Source organism: Rhincodon typus, chromosome 5 (assembly GCF_021869965.1).
Source record: "Rhincodon typus isolate 14 chromosome 5, sRhiTyp1.1, whole genome shotgun sequence".
NCBI lineage: Eukaryota > Metazoa > Chordata > Chondrichthyes > Orectolobiformes > Rhincodontidae > Rhincodon > Rhincodon typus.
The window spans coordinates 13,715,493-13,737,223 of NC_063336.1; the positions used below are offsets into that span (position 1 = coordinate 13,715,493).

General features: G+C 41.3%; 1 protein-coding gene across 8 annotated transcripts in view; it reads right to left on the minus strand.

The window, feature by feature from the left end:
* rbks (ribokinase) overlaps positions 1–21,731 on the minus strand; it is a 170,811-nt gene that overhangs the window by 96,171 nt on the left and 52,909 nt on the right. For all 8 annotated transcript variants that reach the window (XR_007262064.1, XR_007262063.1, XM_048596529.1 and 5 more), the window contains one exon: positions 17,023–17,114. Coding sequence is in view for 6 of the 8 variants with exons in the window: in XM_048596529.1 (XP_048452486.1) it covers positions 17,023–17,114 (92 nt within the window). In the remaining 2 variants the exon portion in view is untranslated. The remainder of the gene's footprint in view (positions 1–17,022; positions 17,115–21,731) is intronic.

Consider the following 21,731-nt stretch of genomic DNA (forward strand, 5'->3'; position numbering starts at 1 on the left):
TCATATTCTGCTTGGGAACCCTGCAGCCCAATGGTTTCAATGTGGACTTCACAAGCTTCAAAATCTCCCCACCCCGACCTCATCTTAAGACCAGCCCGTCTCGTGCCCGCCTCCTTGACCTGTCCGTCTTTTCTCCCACCTGTCCACTCCTCCCACCTCACTGACCAACCGCCAACCCCCACTTCCTACATACTAGCCTCAGCCCTGCCTCCTTGATCTGTCTGTCTTCCCTCCTCACTTACCAACCCGCATCCCAACTCCCAACCGACACTCATTTTTACTGGTGTCATCCCCGCCTCCTTGACCTGTCTGTCTTCTCTCCGCCTATCTACTCCTCTATTCACCTTCTATCATCGCCTCCCCCTCTATTTATTTCAGAGCCCCCTTCCCCTCCTCAATTTCTGAAGAAGGGTCCAGACCCAAAACATCAGCTTTCCTGCTCCTCTGATGCTGCCTGGCCTGTTGTGTTCATCCAGCTCTACATCTTGTTATCTCTGGGCAATCTTCCAGACACCTGAGATGGCACTGACCTGGGTGGTGACCTCAGCGCAGGCTGGCGTTCTCAGAGAATAGGACATCCTTGCTCTGCATCTCCCCATCCACCAGGATCTCCAGGTCCCTGTCCGCAAAGTGGGGCATCAGTTACCCCTCATCTCCCTGGTCTCATCATATTAAATTGAAACTACTTCTTAGACCGCAAAAGTCAAATTTCCTGTTTAGCCCATCATTACACTCTCCTGAAGCCTCATATCTCTCCATGAGCCCTTCACATTTTGTGCATGATGGTAAAATAAAATTTTCAACTCCCAACTTTGGGTGTTAACAATGTTAATAAACACGATGGCAGTGTGGACTGCTGATAAAACTGAAGTGTCAGTACTAGGGAGTGTAGTAGTGCTCAAAGCATTGAAGCTGACAGTAGTCATTATTGGTGATTAATGCCTTTTCTTTAGCCAAAAGGGAATTCTAAATGTCTGTTTGCAGAGGTGCCAATTCTGGAGCAGAACTGAAGGCGCAGAAATGAGTCCAAACTGTCATATGCAATTCTTCTGATGGGCCAGAGACAAATCAAATTACTTGCAATAAATGTGTCAAAACGAAGGAAAATACACTATAAATGCAACCCAACAGTGTAAATTGCTGGAAGCTCTTTGCTCCACCCAAGATTAATGTCAAATAAAATGAAAGGATTGCACAGTGTTTGGACCTTTCAAAATAAAAACTGTTTACTATGCACTCTCTGTAAAACAAAACATCAGCATAAAGCAATCAGGCATAAAAAGTTGCAAGTACAAATTTACCCTCAGGCATTTGTCCATCTTGTTGTCAATGGGGACCAAGTAAATGGATGACACTGAGAAGATGGGAGCTACAAGTCAGTAAGCTACTCTACAAATCCACAATATGAAAATATTGCTTTATTTGCTTTTCATATGAAGAGGCTAGAAATAAATTCAAGTAAGACAATATTCAGATGTTGGGTTGGGCCTGTTCCGTCAGATTAGAGGCACACTAAAAAGTGCCTCTGGGGAGCTATTGCAGAAGGCTTTGATAGTTTAGAGTACAGTTTGTTCACTTTTAAAATAACTGACACGCCTACCAAAATTCAGGCAAGGAAATAATAAAAAGGGTTACCCAACGCTTACATAGTTTTTTCTGAAGTCATCCAATAACACCTTATTCAATGTGACCTTCTGAAAAGATCAGACCAGTTACAGTGATAGTCTCTTATCAATATAAACTCAAAGAATAATGGAACAAATGACATAAAATGCTTTTGCGCTGATTTGGTGCTCACTAGCAAAAGGTAGGTAAAGATAGGTTTGTGATGTACTGACTGAAATCATCTCAACAATATTTAGCTGTTATCTAGGAGGGTGATTATGCTAGGATGCGCCTTGAGGGCATCCGTTTATATGGAAAAACCTGTTAACATTTTCTCTAGTGAAGCTGTTTAGACATCAATGTATTTGAAAGGTTTCAGGGAAGGACAAGAGCAATTTAATGGCTCGGGATGCTTAACTATTACCATGGCTAATCCTGAGTCAGAGAGATGTGGTTTCATGCCATGTTCCAGAAACTTGAACCCACAATCAAAGCTCACTCTAAGAAGTTCAGTTCAGTACCGAGCACTGCACAGTCCAAAGTTATTTCAATGAGATCCTGAACCAAGTTGGGTCTGCCACTTCAAGTTGCTGCAAAACATCAAGAGCAATATTTGGTGAGTAGAGAGGTTCTTCTGCCAGTCTGATCAATACTTAGGTCTTGTGCCAACAGCACCAATAGATTTATTTTTAATTATCCCTGGATAGGGCTATGGGTCGGGCCAGCATTTACTGCCTATCCTAAATGCCCTTAAGAAGCTGTCTTTTTGAACTCTTCCAGTCTATGTGATGCTATTGGAAGGGAATCCCAGGTTTTTGACCTAGTGGCAGTAAAGAAACAGCAATATAGTTCTAACTCAGGATATGATGTGGCTTGGAGGAGGAACATGCAGTTTCCATATGTCAGCTGCACTTGTTCCTCTAGGTGGTAGAGGTTACTGATTTAGAAGATACTATCAAAGTAGCCTTGGCTAGTGATACAGTGCATATTCTAGATGGTTCATATCGTTGCCACTGCAAACCAGCTGTGGGACTGAATATGAGTTTATGGATGAGATCCTGAAGTGTCCAGCTTCCTGAAGTCTCATCCAGAAAAGTCTCAACCAGAAAATCCAGAAATCCAGACTGTTCTCTCACACGCCTGATTTCTCAGCCTGTGACCTGTTCTTTTAGCCACATTACTTAAGTCCATTTCAGTTTCTAGTCAATGGTAACCTCCAGGATGTTGATGGTGGGGAAGTTCAGGTGATTGTAATAGATGATAGATGGTTGCATTGTCTCTTGATGGAGTTAGTCATTGCCTAGCACTTAATGTGTTGCAAATGTTACTTGCCACTTATCAGCACAAGCCTGAAAGTTGTCCAGTTCTTGCTGAATTGCTTCAGTATGAGGAATTGCAAATGATAGTTAACACTGTGCAGTCATCCACTTCTGACCACATGATGGAGGGAAAGTTATTGAAAAAGCTGTTGAATATAGCATGACTCGGAAAATGCCAAATGACTCCTGTATTGATGTCCTTGGCTGAGGTGATTACAACCACAATTCCTTTGTGTCATATATGACTTTAAACATCAAAGAGTTTTTTTTTACAATTCCTACTAAGTTTCATTCAGCTTCCTTAATGCCAAATTCATACAATCGCTGACTTGGTGTCAAGGCCAGTCATTTTGTATTTATCTTTGGGATTCAGCTTTTTATTCTATCTTTGAGCCAAAGCTGTAGGTTGCATGCCTTTGCAGAACTAAGATGAGTGTTAGAATCATAGAATCCCTAGTGTGAAAGCAGGCCATTCGAGTCCACACCGACCCTCCGAACAGCATCCCATCTCCCTACCTCTATCCCCATAACTCTGCATTTCCCATTGGCTAACTCACCTAGCTTGCACATCCCTGATCATTATCGGCAATTTAGCATGGCCAATCCATGTAACCTGTACATCTTTGGACTGTGGGAGGAAACTGGAGCACCCGGACGAAACCCAGGCACAGGCAGAATGTGCAAACTCCACACAGATAGTTGCCCAAGGTGGAATTGAACTCAGACTGTGAGGCAGCAGTGCTAACGACTGAACCACCATGCTGCCCACATTGGTGGGTGAATATTGGTGATGTCATTGCTGTACAAATGTGACTTAATACGACCGCCAATAGCATCTTCCATCACTTTGTTGATGATTGAGATTAGATTGATGAACTATAATTGACTGGTTTGGATTTATCCTGCTTTATATGGATAGAACAAACCTATGCACTTCTCCATAGTCATGTAGGTGCTATTGTTGGAGCCATTCTGGAACAGATTGGCAAGGGTGCAGCTGGTTCTGCAGCACCAGTCTTTAGTAATATCTTCCACAATGTTGTCAAGACTTAAAGCCCCTTCTATATCAAGTGCCTTTTGAGATTTATTGATAGCACATGGAGTGAATTCAATTGGCTAAGACTGACAACTGAAATGCTAGGGACTTCAGGAGGATTTTCTATGTTTGTTTCAAATTTCCAGAATCCACAGTATTTTGCTTTTATTTATCCCCTGGTTTGATTATGCTGGAGTAAAGTTCTGCTGCAGATACTCCAAAGTGCATTATGATATCCAATTCTAAGCTGATCGGAATCTATCCTGTTTAAACAGTGTGGTGCCACCCACCAACACGGAGAGCAGACTCAGTTTGAAGCCAGAGTTTAGGCTTCATAAAGATTGAAGGTCGGGCAGTCCTACCAGTACTGTCTTGGACCACTGCTTTTGAGAGAGATATACTGATTATACTGGAATCAAGAGGTTTTTTCCTTTTTAGGTGGCTTCCACCAGCCATAGGCCCATTCTGCTCAATATATTAAATGCAAATAAATCACAAACTTTGCGTGCTTTGCTGTCTGGATTTCTCACTGTTTCTTATGATTTACGTTATCTGACTAGACTTGCTGTTAATAGCAGAGGGTAAAAATTTCAACTCTGCACCTTTTGATGGAGTAAGTTTAAAATACAAGTACAGACATGACTTCATCACTGACCATTTACACTACAGGTAATTGTAGACATGACTTCAGTGTACAAGTTGCACAATACAGTTTAGCTGCTGAGAAAGATAAAGAAGCATTATTACTTCATTGTACATGTTGCATGACTTGTATTGCAAGTCAAATGATCAATCATGGTTATATCCTCATTTCTACATCATTATACACCTCTTCCAATATCCTGCAGACATTGTTATGTTAAAGAAACCCAACAAAAAAATTACAGGCAAGTACAACATATCTTTCCTGTTATAGAATATTAATCTTTCACATGATGCAGGGAACATGATTAATGAGGTCATACAGACTTATTCCAACAACTTTACTTTAAATTATGCATTCCTCCCCCATCTCAGTCAGCATTCAGTCTGCCACGTTACAGTCATCCGCAAGATTAAGCAGAAAGATGGTCCACTTGATTTTGGCATTGTATGACATTTTAATAGCCTGGGTCAGGCAATGAATTGATTGCATTACCACTGTAGGCACTTCTCTGTCCTTAAGGACTTAAGTTTAGTAAATAAAGACAATGTTTAATATGCCCCGAATAAAGCTGATTTACTGTTAAAGATTAGTCATTTAAACAAATCCGTTGCGGCTACTGCAATATATTGCATTGCTGACATTACTTTGGAAGTTTGCACTGGAGTCCTCAGGAATTTATGAAGTGGAGAGGAGGTTCGTACACAGGGAAAACAAAAATTAAAACTACTTATGTGATTATTGGTCATTAATTAAATAGTAAGAGGGACCTAGGTGTCAGCCATGTTCAGTTAGAATTGTTCCCACCTCTGAATCAGAATATGGGTTTGAAATCCAAAAAAGCTATATTTAAAACAAATAAACTTCAGCGATTTCTTTTTAGGAATGTTATTCTATCTTGGCTAGCATTGGGATGAAATTATCAAGGATGACTTTCCAGTGCAGTACTGAAGGAGTGTGCGCAGTCAATGTGCCTTTTCTCCGATGAGATGTTAAACTGAGGCCCAACCTGCCTTCTAACTGAACAATAACTCAGTAAAAATGTTCTTTGTTCTGAAGGAAATTTACTGATCTTCCAGCGCAAAGAGTTGTGCACGAAAGAATGTTGCAAACTGGCACAGTCCAAGTTCCAGGACCATGTAATAAAACTTGGGACTTTGGCAGCAAAGGCACAAATAGGAAAAGGCCACAGTTTATGGCCTTTCAGCCTTAGTGCTCAGATGGGTTACAAAATAGGCAAAACCCCTGAGACTGTATGTTTTTACATGCAACAAATCTTGTAAATATTAACTGCAATTGTAAAATAAAGTGAAAAACATACAATACACAATCAGAGAATTGTGGTGCAGACATTTAGTCAATTGTGTCTGCACTGGCTTTCAGAGCATTTTAACTTCGTGCACTTTCCTGCCTTTTCTCTGTAATTCAGCACATTGACTATTTAAATAGAAACATCAAATGCCCTGCTGAATGCTTGGATTGAACCTGCCAACACTACACTTCTGGACCATGCATTACACATCTTAACTACTTTTTTCACTTCACGTTTGCTTCTTTTGCAAAACACTTAAAGGCTGTGCCCACTGGTTCTCAATCCATTTAGGCATGGGATCATCTCTGTCCACACTGTTCAAGATTTACAAAAAAAACAGAAGTTGCTGGAAAAGCTCAGCAGGTCCGGCAGCATTTGTGGGGAAAAGATCAGACTTAACATTTTGGGTCCAGTGACCCTGCCTCAGAACTGTTCTGAGGCTGGGTCACCAGATTCGAAGAGTTAACTCTGATTTTTTTTCTCCACAGATGCTACCAGAACTGCTGAGCTTTTCCAGCAAATTCTGTTTTTATTCCTGATTTACAGCATCCGTAATTCTTTCGGTTTTTGTTCAACATTTAGAAAAATTCATTTCACACACTTGGATGAAAGTGAATTGGTTGGAATATTTGTAATATCTATGCTTCTGTGGTTGTCCAAAGTTCAAAAGTTACAGTATTGAAAAGACATGGGCTGAATGAATACAATAATGTACTTTCATAAATTTTACGAATAAATGTTCTCTTTGAAATAGTCCAATTGTTTGCCCAAACAGCAAATCAAATCTTACAAGTGTCCCGATGGGTATTTATCCCTCAACCAACATGACTAAAACGTAATATGCAGTCATTATCAAGTTGCCATTTAGAAGATCACAAACTGGCTGCCAATTTACCAAAATTACACCAACAACCAGCCAGAAGTCCTTCAAAGACTCTAAAGTGTTTTGATAAATTCTGAAGGCATGTATTAAATTAGGCTTAGCCATGCTTGCAAGTAGTTTTATACAACCAATATCTCTCTCAAATGGAGAGAAGTGGGTATGGTACTTTGAGGACTATGGTTATTTATGCACCCTTTACAGAGACAAATGCAATACAGTGGGACATCATGGAATAATAGAATACCAGTTAATGTTCTACAATCTGTGGAATTCTAAACTCCAAAACGTCACTAATAATGAAGAAATGAAAGGCTGTCAAATGGAAGCTTAGCTACTTATGTAAAGATGAAAGACAAAAAAAAACACTGTGGCAGCAACAGTCGGAGGATGCCCAGGATCAAATTGCCTAATCATCATTCATAGTAACCTGGGAAGAAACTTATTTATACAGAAAAGGCCAAAAACTCTTTTTAACTAAGGTTATTGGATGATGAGACAGATCTAAAAAGGGAGACTTAAATTTGTTTAGGAAGAAATTTTAAGTGTAAACAATAATTCTGTTAGAAAGTTACTTGGGCAAGGCACAAACTTTCACAATGTCAAATTCTACACGCACATTGATGAATTCAGCTTTACCATAACATTTCCCTCAATCTTTCTACTACATTTAATTTGTCTGCTTATGTGACATTCAGTATGTCATGAACCTAGCCGATGGTACTACTGGACAAGTCAGATCCCTGAAGAAGGCTTGATCAATCATATTCTTAAAACATTTAGTTAATGTGGTGGCCATTCGTCAAAATATAGTCATACAAAGTTCTAGAATTTCTTTAACAACACAGCAGAAGTTTAATATACAAGAGATGAAAGAAAAGTTCAATTGATGTAGAAAACAGTTAGAAAAACCTTAAAACACCCAGCAAAAGAAAGTTTTATGCTACTTGCTAACAACATCATTTCTCATGATTCAAATCCAGAGAAATTACACCTCTAACAAGTCTTTAACTTAAACTGAACAGATAACTTCTACTAACCTTGGAGTTCTCTTAAATGAATCCTCCAAACACTGACAGCTTAGATCTTCTCAGCTACTAATAACCTGCAAATATCTAACCAAACACTCCTAGTCTGGAAATTTTCTACTGAAGTAACTTACTCTCAAGTCTCCTCCAAATTGCCATAAAAATATTCCTAGGTTTTCTGAACAAAAATAAAATCAATCCTTGATTGTTCTGAACTAAAAACAAGACAATGGCCTGCAATATTCATTCTACCTACTGTAACCTCCCGAAGTATAAACAATTTTCTATTGATATTCCAAGATTCACTGCTCTCTGACACATGTTGGATTAGATCACTGTTTCGGAAGTACTGTCTGACCTAGCTTCTTTGAAAAAAAAACTCACAGAAGTAACCAATACTCAAGAGTCACTATTCTAAAACCCAAACTCTATGAATGCTTGAGGACAGAATCTTCCTAGCCCATGAGCAACATGGGCAAGAGGGAGTCAGTTGGGAAAATGTGGGACTGTAAAAGAAAAGCCAAGCAAAACAGTCCAATTCTGAAACCAAGTTTTGAACCCCCACAAGATGAGAACTGCACTTGTCAGCCTTGAGAGACCTATTTATGTACATTGGATGCATCAGTACCTAATCTTGCCTCATTTATATGCAGTTTCCTAATATCCCATGCAGTGGATCGAAACTAGGTGATGTGAACTTCTGACATAACAGTCAGAGCAGGTACCTAATGGCTCCAGCCGACTGTTTGCTTCTCCAGGCCTCCATTTTGTCAGTAGTCACTAACATTTCAGGACATGCTCCATGGGTGGCAACTACCTGCATCCCTGCACTGACGTATCTAATTGTAATGCTGCTGCTTTGACACTCTCACACAGTGACAAGCTCCTACCTCATAGATTGGTGCAAGGTACACATCAGGGTTCCTCACTTGCTCTCTGAACACTCACTCAGCTGGCACCTTCCTGGATGCTCTCAGCATCTCTGTTTTGCCTTGCCTTTTGGCACCTTGCTGCCTCAGCCAGAGTTTAAAGGCTCACAGTACTTCTGTCTTGGCTGGCTATTTAGTGCAAACAGAGTTAGGCAGTACATCATGTTTGTCAGCAGTGATCAGTCAAGAGGGTGGACAAGAGGGTGGACAAGTTGCTGTCCAGCACACCTACAGCATGTGCCAGCAGCTTATGCAGCAAATACACTGAACCTGCTTCAACCAAGTGGCCCTTAAACAGGAGTAGCAGTCAATTCAAGCTTTTACCCATATACTCAGCCCTTTAACGTAGGTCTTTAGGTCCTGGTGACTTTCTGCCTTTAATCGCCTTCATTTGTCAAGCACTTTGTCCCTCTGTTTGGATTTTTCCTTCCATTCGCACTTAACTTTTCTGTTATCTTTGGAATGTTTACAGTATCCTGTACCATGAAGACCAATATAAAATGCCGATGTTGTCTGCTATCTCTCTGTTCCCTATTATTAATTCCCTAGTTGCATCCTCCAAGGCTCCCACACTTACTTTAGTTACTCTCTTTCTTTTAGCATATTTGCCAAAACACTAAATATGCTTGTCTTTATATTTCTTGCCAATTTACTTTCATAATCAATTTACTGTCTTTATTGGCTTTTACGTCATCTGCTGTTGGTCCCTAAGAATTTCCAATCCCCTGGCCTACTACTAATTTTTATCATTTTGATTGCCTTAGCTTTTGACGATATAGCAGGATCATTCTGCTGGGATATGTAATGTGTCTCAAAAATGTTTTTTTAAATATTAATTCACGGGATGTGGGTGTCACTCACTAGGTCAGCATTATTTATTTATTGCCTAATTACTAAGAGGGCAGCTCAGAGTTACATGCAGGTCACTCCAGGTAAGAGGACGCTCCAATTGGAGCTCCTCCGCTCCTTCTGTTTACTTCTCATTTTCTTCTCTTTTTTTCTAGCCTACTAGTGTTCTCTCCCGAAGTAGAGCAGGTTGGAGGCCCATGCAGGGCGTGGACTACCAGCAGGCTGGAGGTCCAAGCAGACTGGACAGTTGTTGGACTCTGAGTGGTACAGGTGGTCAACGGCTCGTGAGCCTGGTCAGACCGCATCTGGAAGTCCCCTGCGCTGATATACTGAAAGACTGTAATTTTCTTTTTTTAAAAAACTTTATTCTCCTTTTTCTATCTTCGATTACTTAGTTCTTCTTTGTGTAACTTTTTTTCCCCTTTTTCCCTTTACTTCTCTATTTTGTGTTTAAGATCTGTACCTAGGTGCTTTGCACCATATGGGGCAACATTGTAAATTTTTCACTGTACTCCTGTACTTCCATACTTGAGTACGTGACAATAAAGGATATTCTATTCTATTCTGAAAGAATATCAGTGAACCCGAACCCTAAGCCAATGGGTTTTATAACAATTGACAGCGATTACATGGTCACCATTTGTATACCAAGTTTTCACTGAATTCGAATTTCATATCTGCCATGATGGGATTCGAATGCACATCTCCAAAACATTAGTCTGGGGTTCTGGATTACTAGTCAAATGACATTGCCACTGCCTCTCTTCACTTAATGTCCAGCTAGATCTGGTGACAGACGGCTGAACCAGTTGTGTGCCAGACATTTAGCTTGAAGGAACGAGAATGGAGGCTTTCTCCATAAATTAGCCAGATTGGGGATTAAAGGTATTCAATTTTTCTTTTCTACCAGGCCCTAAACAGTTCAACTCCCTCACTAATGTATTATCAAAGGACAGAACAAAAGAAAGTCTTCAATTTCCCTGTACTTTCTGCAGGTTCTAAGGAGATGGAGATACTTATGAAAGACTTTGGTTTTCTCCACTAATTATCACAGTGGCTTTGGTCCGGACAGGCAAAGACTAGCTTCTTGCATTTTTCTCTCTCCTCCTCTCCACACCCCTCCCATCAATAAATTTAAACTCAAGATGAGGTCGACATAATTTTTCACTTGTGTTTGAAAACTCCAGTATACATGAAAACAGATTTCCCAAGTAGCTCATAGCAAACCTAAAACTAACATATGCACACAAAAATATGAATTAGAACAGTGAGAAACTTGAAACCGCTAAAAAGAAACTTCCCAATCTGGATACAGCTTTGGAAGGATTGCAAAATAGCTTCATGTCAGCAGCTAAAATGTTTAAATTGACAATGATAGTCTGTTATACCCACAGATCATTTAAAATACCCACAAGATCATTTAAATTGTGTGAAGACACCCAGAAATCAATGTTGTCGCTAGGGAAAACCAGCAATCAGTGGTATGTATCGAGCATCAAACACAATATAATTACATGATGTGGAGGTGCCAGTGTTGGATTGGGGTGGACAAAGTCAGAAGTCACACGGCACCAGGTTATTTCCAACAAGTTTATTTGAAATCACAAGCTTTCTGAGCGCAGACCCTTTGTCAGGTGAAAGGGGAGAGAACAGCATACAGACACAGAATTTATAGGCAGAGAGATCAAAAGATCGTACAACCGGTGTGAGTGGAGTGTTGAATAATAAGTCTCTGCAGGTGACCAAGAGTGTTAGACAGTGTGAGTAAAGTGTTAGCAGCTGAATAACAAGCAAGGTGATGACCTATAATCCGATTAAATGTGGCAGGGAGATAATTACCAAAAAATTAAAAACAAAGGTGCTGGAGACAAATTAAATGACTGGAATAACATGATAGGTATAGCAGTTGCATGCCAACGGTCTAACCAAAGTAATAAGTAAACCAAAACTGTACAAACTAATTAAGGTAGAGAGATCATAACAATTTATCAAGCTGACTATGTCAAAACAGGACAGTAAGGAAGGTTTAACAGATACAGAACAGTGTGGTGGGATCACATGTAGCGTGACATGAACCCAAGATCACGTTTGAGACTGTCTTGGCTATCAATTTCTGCTCAGCGATTCTGCATTGTTATGTATCTCGAAGTCTGTCTTGGAGGACGTTTACCCGAGGATCAGAGGGTGAACGTCCTTTACCGCTGATTTGTTCCCCGACGGGGAGGGAACATTCCTGTCTGGTTATTGTTGCACGGTGTCCATTCATGCATTATCATAGCGTCTGCATGGTTTCACCATTATACCATGCCTTGGGGCATCCTTGCCTGCAGCGTATGGAGGTAGACAACAGTGGCTGAGTCACATGAGTATCTGCTGTGTATGTGGTTGGTGGTGTACCACGTGTGATGGTAGTATCCATGTCGATGATCTGACATGTCTTGCAGAGGGTGCCATGGCAGGGTTGTGTGGTGTTGTGGTCGATGTTGTCTTGAAGGTTGGGTAATTTGCTATGAGCGATGGTCTGTTTAAGGTTTGGTGGTTGTTTGAAGGTGAGAAGTGGAGGCATAGGGATGACCTTGGCGAGGTGCTCATCGTCATCGATGACATGTTGAAGGCTGTGAAGAACGTAGCATAGACTCTCTACTCTGGGGAAGTACTGGATGAAGAAGGGTACTCTGTCGGTCATATCCTGTGTCTGTTTTCTGAGGATGCCCTCAAAAGAATGGGATACAAAGCTCGTTGATTGCCAGTTCCGACATGCCACCGTGAAAAACTGCAACAACCTCCTCAGAAGACAGACACAAGATATGACCAATAGAGTAGCCTTTGTTGTCTAGTACTTCCCTGGAGCAGAGAGACTAAGCCATGTTCTTTGCAGCCTTCAACATATCATCAATGACGATGAGCATCTCACCAAGATCATCCCTAAGACTCCACATCTCACCTTCAAACAACGGCCAAACCTTAAACAGACTATCATTCACAACAAACTACCCAGCCTTCAGGACAACATCAACATGGATACTACCACCACACGTGGGAACACCACCCACCACGTACATGGCAGATACTCATGTGACATGGCCAATGTTGTTTACCTCATACACTATAGGCAAAGATGCCCGACGCATGGTGTGTTGGCGAGACCATGCAGACGCTATGACAATGGATAAATGGACACCGCCCAGCGATCGCCAGACAGAAATGTTCCCTCCCGGTCAGGGAAACACTACAGCAGTCAAGGACATTCAGTTTCTGATCTTCGGGTAAGTGTCCTCCTAGGCGGACTTTGAGATACACAACAACACAGAATCGTTGAACACAAACTGATAGCCAAGTTCCGTACCCATGACAGACAGCCTCAACCATGATCTTGCGTTCATATCACACCACATGTGATCCCACCACACTGTTCTGTATCTGTAAACCTTTTTTACTGTCCGTCACCTGGATAAATTGTTATGATCTCTCAGCCTTAATTAGTTTGTACAGTTTTGGATTACATAGTACTTTGGTTAGACCCACAGCATGCAACTCTTACAACTATCATATTATTCCAGATAGTTAGTTTGTCTCCAGCATCTTGTTTTTAATTTTTTCGTAATTATCTCTCTGCTTCATTTAATCGGATTATAGTCATCCCTTCGCTTGTTATTCAACTGCTGACACTTTACTCACTTTCAAACACTCTTGGTCACCTGCAGAGACTTATTATTTAACACTCCACTGAAACCAGTCGTATTATCTTTTGATCTCTCTGCCTATAAATTCTGCGTCTGTGTGCTCTTCTCTCTCACTTCCCCTGGCAAAGGAGCTGTGCTTCAAAAGTTTGTGATTTCAAATAAATCTGATGGACTATAATCTGGTGTCATGTGACTTCTGACTTTGAATATAATTGCAGACACATTTTAGAAAATCACCACCCATGTCTAACAATTGTTATTCTTGGAGAAGGGATTCATATCATGGGAGCAAAGAGGAAATCGCTTGAAATGCTTGAAAACAGGCTTGGCTCAGGCACACGCATGTACCTAGATAGTAATGGTGGGTTTTGTGGCATTTAATTCCCAATAAATCAGCCCATTCAGCAAACATGTTCTTTCTGATATTACAATATGGAAAGAGATAGCCAAACCAAATTTTTTTTACCTCTGTATTTAACAGCACAGTAAAATTAAACTGATGAAGACCCTCAAATAGTCATTCCAATGATTCCGAACCAGACTTTTGAATAACCAATCCCACTCTTTGCAAGTAACTAATTTCCAGACACCAGTTCACACAGTGAAGGGATAAATAAAACATATTAACAAAATTTGCCCGCTTACTTAAACAGCTTTCCCAATACGTTGTTTCACAGGCATAAATCTAGATCCCTTGTATGTTTTAGCTGAAACTTTTATCAAGTTCACCTTCTCTGTTCACATAGGTGAAAACAGCAGTGCTTCTAATTCAGCTTTCGGTTCTTTGGGCTTCTGGAAGCTGGTGTACCAGATTATGTTAGAGAGCTTTTAAATTTTCATACTATCTCAGCAGCAGCTCAAAACCACCACTCTGAAAATAGAGTTTAAATAAAATCTTTAATAATGCTGTTCAGCCCTGATAGAGTGATCGACTCTTCCGGAGTCCTCACTCTTCCAGAGGCCTCAATTACAATTCATCCACTGCCATCTGCTTGAACAGAGGGTCTCTTCCAGACTTGCCAGAACCAATTCCCAAGTAGTGACCTCGTTAATAGCCAACTTTTACTATTTGTTTAAACACAGTGCTCTTCCAAGATTTACCACGTCTGTTAGAACCTTTTTAATGAAGGCTCAGCCTGCAGTTAGCCTCCAGGCCAGACCTTACAAAGAAAGCTTGCCTAGTCTGCTCTTTTTCTCTTACATAAGCTGTCCCAAAGCTCACCAGTCATTTCCAGCTCATAATTCAAAACTGATTTAAAAAAAAGAGTAAAACTAAAAATAATGAAACATCAGTTGAGAGTTCTAACATATATCACATCACATATAAGCAATCAAACAGCAAGCCATACATTTCTACAGGCACACTTCCATCTCGTGGCATATGAAAATACATTCCGCTACCAGCAATATGCTGTAGGCAACAATTAAGAATTTTGTTGCGAGATGTAATTTACCAAAGTATGAAAAGTTCACTTATCAAGCAAGAACGTATCGGATTGAAATCAAAGCTGTTGTTCAATTATACACATAGCTATATGCAAAGAAGAACCACAATTTCAATGAAACTGATCACCATTCGGAAGCTGGTGAATTAAAAATAATTCTGTTCACTTTTGTCTTCAATTCATTTTATTAACTCATGCATTATAGAAACAGAAAACACAGTGTTTTCCTTCCCAACTCACTTGGAGTTCCTGGAACTCTCCTCCTAACACCACTGTGGGTGTCATATGAACATACAAACAAGGAACATGAATAGACTACTTGGCCCTTCAGTTCTGTCCTGCCATTCATTAACTTCATGACTGAACTGATTTACACTGCTGCATATCCCCAATAATCATTCATCTTGGAAATCAAAAATCTACCTACCTGGAAATATTTAAAGATTCTGCATTCAATACCTTTTGAAGACTTTCAAAAACTCACAACCCTCAAAAAAAGATTGCTCTTCTCTGTCTTAAATGGGTGACACATTATTTTTAAACTTTGAGCCCCACTTCTAGATAACCCCGCACGAGGAAAAGCTATTTCCATATCCACCCAGTTAAGTCCTCTCAGGATCCTCTATGTTTCTTCTAAATCCCAGAAGATACAAGTGTAGCCTAGCTAGCTTTTCCTCATAAGGCAATCTGTCCATTTCCAGGTATTAGTTTAGTAAATCTTATCTAAGCTTCTTCCAATGCATTAACATTCTTCTGTTAGTACAGTGACTATACTGTACACAATACTCTCGATGCAGTGTCACCAAAGCCCCGTATAAATGAACCATGATCTCCGTACACTTGCATTCAATTCCACTTGCAATAAAACATAACATTTTATTAGCTTTCCTAGTTAATTGCAGTCCTGCATATTAACTTGCTACAATTCGTGCACTAGATCTCTCTGTGGGTGTACCTACACTCCATGGACTGCAGTACTTCATCAAGCAAGTTTACCACCTCCTTCTCCAGGACAATTAGAGAGTGGTAATAAAAGCTGGACTACAACCAGCCATTCACACATCCCATGAACAAAGCAAAAAGAAAAGATCTGTGCATTTGAACTCAGCTCTCAATAAGTTTAGAAAGTGGGGACTTTAGTGAGCTGTGAGTTGGTTGGAGTGGGAGAGACTGAGGAAGGGTTTCCAATTCCTGTGGAGTCATGGGAACACTCCTGTACTTCCTGGATCCACCAATAAAAACTCAAACCTGGGAGGCAAAACCCACATTCTTTGTTCGTCTTTAATTTCTCAATAATATGCTTCAATAAGTTACATAACTAGGAGGCCCAATACAGGATTTAGATATCCTTTGGTCACTTAATATAAAAAAGGCCACTTATATGTAACAGTGGGACCAACAACTGCATTGACTGAGTGCACAGCACCTTGCTGCTAAATTGGTTTTGTGCTTGCTTCATGCCTGACATACAGGAAGGTCAATGTATCAGTGGGGTCAGGGTAACATCAAAAACGTCTTCACAAGTACTTACTAGTCTGCTGTACATACTTAGCATTTTCAACTCTATTGTCAGACTTCCAGCATTTATAGCAAGGAATTAGCCTGAATAATCAACATACAAGTTTTAAAGGTAAACATGCTGAGTGAAATGGCTGCATATCATTTCATTTAATTAGAATGAATCATTTGATACCTTACTAGCTGAAGAATATCTCTATCCCAAGAATACTCATTGGTAAGAATTCAAAGTCAATGGTTACCAGTTCTGGGGTCAATTTGAGAAATGAAATCCCTCCCCTGATATTTTAATACAATTTGTTTAGAATTGGAACTAAGAGGAGACCGACGTTGTCATTAATATTAATATTCTGATTGCATTGGTACTAAATGCATGCAAAAATTCTTAGAGCTAGACAATATTTGATTCCTGACCAAATTGCGGACCCGGTAAAGTGTCAATTAATTGAATAGCTTACATTCTGCTTTATGTAATTGAAGATCCATTAAACTTGAGCAAACAAAATAATTCTTCCAGAATTCTGTCAAAATATTCCTCAACCCCAATGTCAGGGGGAGGTGATATTTCCAATTCCAACACCAGCTTTGCAGGTTATTAGAGTAAGCACCAATTTGTAAAATGAAATTTTGAACAGTTTTGTCCTTTGATCCTTGTGACTGGCAGAGATGAGTTTGACTGCAGCAACCTGGATGCTTTTGAACCCAGACCCAGGGCTGAAAACACAACTAACTCAGTGCATTATCCTGTGCAAATTAAAATATACCAACATGTTACCTCAGTCTCGTTGCAACAGAAGACATCACTCTCTTTGTAAAACTCAGGATCAAGGTCAGCAACAGCTGGTGCGGGATTGAAGATAGTTTTCACTGAAAGATTTATTATAAAAGAGAAAAAAAAAAATCAGTGCGCTTTGCAAATGTTTTCCCACTGTGACCCCAAAGCTAGACTATCTTTGCTACAGCACCCACTCCCCGCTACCAAATCTCATGTTCTGCCAACCTCTTCACTCCCCAGCACTACTAACCCTGCATGTCCTGTACCCTTCCTAATCAGTCCTTTGGAAAACCTCTCTAGCTTTCCTACACCTGCACCAACAGCTGCGTATCTCACTTCAATCTAATTCAATTCCTCCCCTCCTCTCATTACAGAAATAAAACCCATAAGGGCACCAAAACATCATGTACAGGTGGCCATGTGAGAGTTGTAGTGCAATGAAGGGTGGTACTTATTTGATTAGAGGGATATAGCTGCCTCAGTATCCCTTCAGGACTGTTCTAGTCGTCTCCTGTGAAGGCCAGGATTCTCTCCTCATAACGGGTGGAGAGCCTAATGTCAGTCCGACTCTCAGATGAACCCCATGTCTCATTCATTGCACACCATTTCTAACAGTTGGCCAAGACACCTTTTCTCTCTTTCATCTTGTAGGTACTACCAGTGTATCTACCACCTGTGCAGTAAAATGACCAGCTTCCTCAGAAGCCAGCTCCTTGACCTTTGAATTTGAGACTACTGAGGGAAGGCTGCCTCTTGCACCTCCACAAGCTCAGGTATTGATAACTCAGTAGGAATGTTAGCGTTAGAAAATGTGGGTGCACAATCCAGTGAGCACCTCATTGCAACAGACAGCTGAGGAAGAAAAGCCCGGACTTCTGGTACTTGGAGGACTGCCAGAGACCAGGTACCTGCTCTGTCTCAGGCAGTAAAAGGATCTGGCGTGTCAGCAATCAGGTACTTTGTCCAAAAGTACAGGGAGGAACAGGAGGCAGCAGGCAGATATGCGGGGTGCAATGGACTCAACGCCCAGAGGTTGCAGCAATGCAGCTAGTCATTTTTTTTATTCATTCACAGGATGAGGGCAGCATTTATTGCCCAGTCCCAATTGCCCAGACGTCAGCTAAGAGTCAACCACATTGCTGTGGGTCTGGAGTCGCTTGTAGATCAGACCAGGTAAGGATGGCTGTTTCCTTCCCTAAAGGACATTAGTGAACCAGATGGGTTTTTCCGGCAATCAACAATGGATTCATTACCGTCATCAGACTCTTAATTCTAGATATTTATTGAATTCAAATTCCACCATCTGCCGTGATATGTTTCAAACCCGGGTCCCCAGAACATTACCTGGGTCTCTGGATTAACAGTCCAGTGATAATACCACTATGCCATTGCCTTCGTAAATGACCGTCTGGCTGCCTCCACGCACAGGTCAGCAGCTGCCAAGCAGAGAGAGATCCAGCACCCTCAAGGTCTGCTGGAGAGGTGCACATATCTGCAGTCCATTGATCCTCATGACCAAAGTCATGGTAATAGGGGACACAGAACCTAGTGAGCAATCAGCACACTCTTTCTCAAGGATGCAGAATGGTGCCAGAAGGCACCCAGCCAGAGCAGGAACCACACACAGGCCCTTCAGAAGTCTCCACTCGGTGTACTCCAAAGGTGGCCACCTCTCCACCTCCACCCTCTGTTCTCCTCTGACCCTTTGAAGTTAAAGCTGAGAATCCACTTGCTTCTAGCAAGATGATCCTCAGCATCCCTGGGCCATCCAGATACAAATGTCCCAGAGGTCCCAAAATCAAACCCCCTATTGGACTACAGGGCTCCACTGCCAGGCAGGCTCCAGGCTGCAGAACCAAGGACTGAACTAAACTGAAATGGGAGGTAGAGGAGGAAAAAAAAAATTGAGACAACTTTTATGACAGACTAACAACATATTGTACATTATTTAGCACTTTTCTATAAATGGCAGTGTTTTGACCTTGCTCCTTGCCTCTCTGTGTGGCCCCAAATGTAACTGTTCCAACATGAAGCATAACTTTATGTCCACACAAGATGTTCTATGGATCAATGTCTGTGCTGACAGCCTGCTGCAACATTTGGAAGCAACAGCAACAAAGTATTTTCAGGGCAATGGGTCCTGCTGACACAATCACCTCTCATCCTGCAACCTTTATCTGGCCTGCATTAAAAAGTGTTGGTGTGAATGTGTTGGTCACTGATACCTGAGGCAGGGAGGTGCACATCAAATAGGGGGCTAATGCATTAGGATCACCAGGGATTAAAGGCCCCATAGATCTGTGTTCTGTACAGTGAATGGGTGTATGTGTAATTGTATTTCCTTTTAACAGGGCCTCACAGCAGTGAGTCATGCAGACCCCTCCCTCAGGTTGTGTCACAGGCTAGAAATCTTGCAGTAAGTAACTCTCCTCCTGACTCCCAAAGCCTGTCCACCATCTACAAGGCACAAATCAGGAGTGTGACATAATACTCCTCACTTGCCTGGATGGGTGCAGCTCCAGAAAACACTCCAGAAGTTTGCCATCTTCCAGAACATTGTAGACCTCTCGACTGGCACCATATCTATAAATATTTAATCCTTTTACCACCAATGCTCAGTAGTAGTAGCGTGTATCATGAACAAGATGCAGGAGAGAAATTCACCAGGCTCCTGAGAGTGCAGTTTCCAAACCCGCGACCATTTCCATTTAGATACATGGGCATCAGATACATGGGAACACCACAACATGCAAGTTCTCCTCCAAGCCACTCATCATCCTGACTTGGAAATATATCACTGTTCCTTCACTGTTGCTGCCTCCCCAAGGGCATTGTGGGCCTACTGACAGCAAATGGACTGAAGCAGTTCAAGAGGTGGCTCATTTCCACTGTCTTGACAGCAATTAGGGATGGGCAATAAATGCTGGCCCAGCCAGCAAAGCCTACATTCCATGACTGAATAAAAGAAAAATTAACCCCGTCTAATCTGAGCATGGTTGGTCGCAGCCGCTTTGTTCTCAACTTTTGATTTCCAGGACAATGAGCTCATTCTGCCAGTGGCTTCCAGACTCCGCTTCTAAGTGTCTGAGAGCCTCCAAACATCCAAATCCTGTGCGATTATTGCCCTCTGTGTAAACAGTAAGGGTTTAGCATGTCCACTGGTTCTCACTTGTGCAGTGTACATGAGACTGTACCTTCCCAACCCAATGTCAATTGTCAGAATAGCGCATCTGGATCACTAATGTCCTTTAGGGAAGGAAACTGCCTTCCTTACCTACATGTGACTCTGGACTCACAGCAATGCGGTTGACTCTTTAATTGCCCAGATGGTAGTTAGAGATGGGCAATAAATGCTGCCTAGCCAGTGACTCCCTCAGCTGGTGAATGAATAAAGAAAATAATCCATTAAAAGGCACAAAATTACATTTAATAGGCACATGAATCTTCTAATCGTCCTCCAAGTTGCCAATATCTATAGACTAGCGATTTATTACTATGGTTATTCTCAAATTGCCTTCCAAAGTTTAAAGCATAATGTGCAATTTCAAAACTAAAGCAAACGTGAAGGCTTTCTATGAAAGGGGAGGGAAGTCTCACACCTTAGTGATTTAGTAGATTCAATAATTTCCAGAGTTTTACTGCTCATTGTGCATTTACAGAATCACAAGTGTTGATGCGCAGAAGGAAGCCATTTGACTCATCACACATGCACCAACGTGTTAAATGAGCATCATGACAGAGTACCAACCATACACCTGCACATTATTTGAATACAAATAATCATTTAATGTCCTCTTGAATGCCTCAATTGAACCTGCCTCCACCACCTTTCTAGGCACTGCATTCCATATCTTAATTACTTGCTAAGTGAAAAAGATTTGCCTAATTTTATCCTTACTTTGTTTCAGATTCCAATCTTGAGTATTGTATTTGCTGCACCCAATGAGAAACCAAACGCAGACTGGGTGACTGCATTGTGGAACAGCTCCAGTCTGAGCACAAGCATGACTCCGACCTTCCTGTAGCTGATCATTTTAACACAGTGTCCTGCTTGCATGCCCATTTATCTATCCTTGGCATGCTGCAGTGTTCCAGTGAATCACAGTGCACACTCGAGGAACAACATCTCATTTTCAGATTAGGAACTTTATAGCCTTCTGGACTTAATATCGAGTTCAACACCTTCAAATTTTGAACCAACTCCCACTTTTTCCCTTTCTTTTAGCTTTACTTGTTACATTCTCTGTCACCATGTCCTCTCCCTCCCTCCCTCTCTCTCTCTCTTCCCCCCAACCCCCACCCCAACCCCCAACCCCCAACCCCAGTGGGACTGTCTGCTCTTTCCAGTCTGGCAGTTAGTCAAATCATTGTTCTGCCATTCTCATATGCCAATCACTTAATCTAAAAATCAACATTCTTTTCTCCACCAGCACTCTACACCCTACCACACCCACACCCCACCCCCAACTATAAGGTAAGTGCTGCCGCCTCCAACTTCACTTCAGCTCTGAAGAAGTCATCTAGACTCAAAGCGTTAGCTTGCTCTCTCTCGCCATGGATTCTGTCTGACCCGCTGTTATCTCTAACATTTGTTGTTTTCAGTACAGATTCCAGCATCTGCAGTAATTTGCTCCTACACTCTAAATCTCAACTGTCTTGTTCTTGTTCCTATTATGAGTTGGAACAGTTTCTGCCTATTTACTCTATCA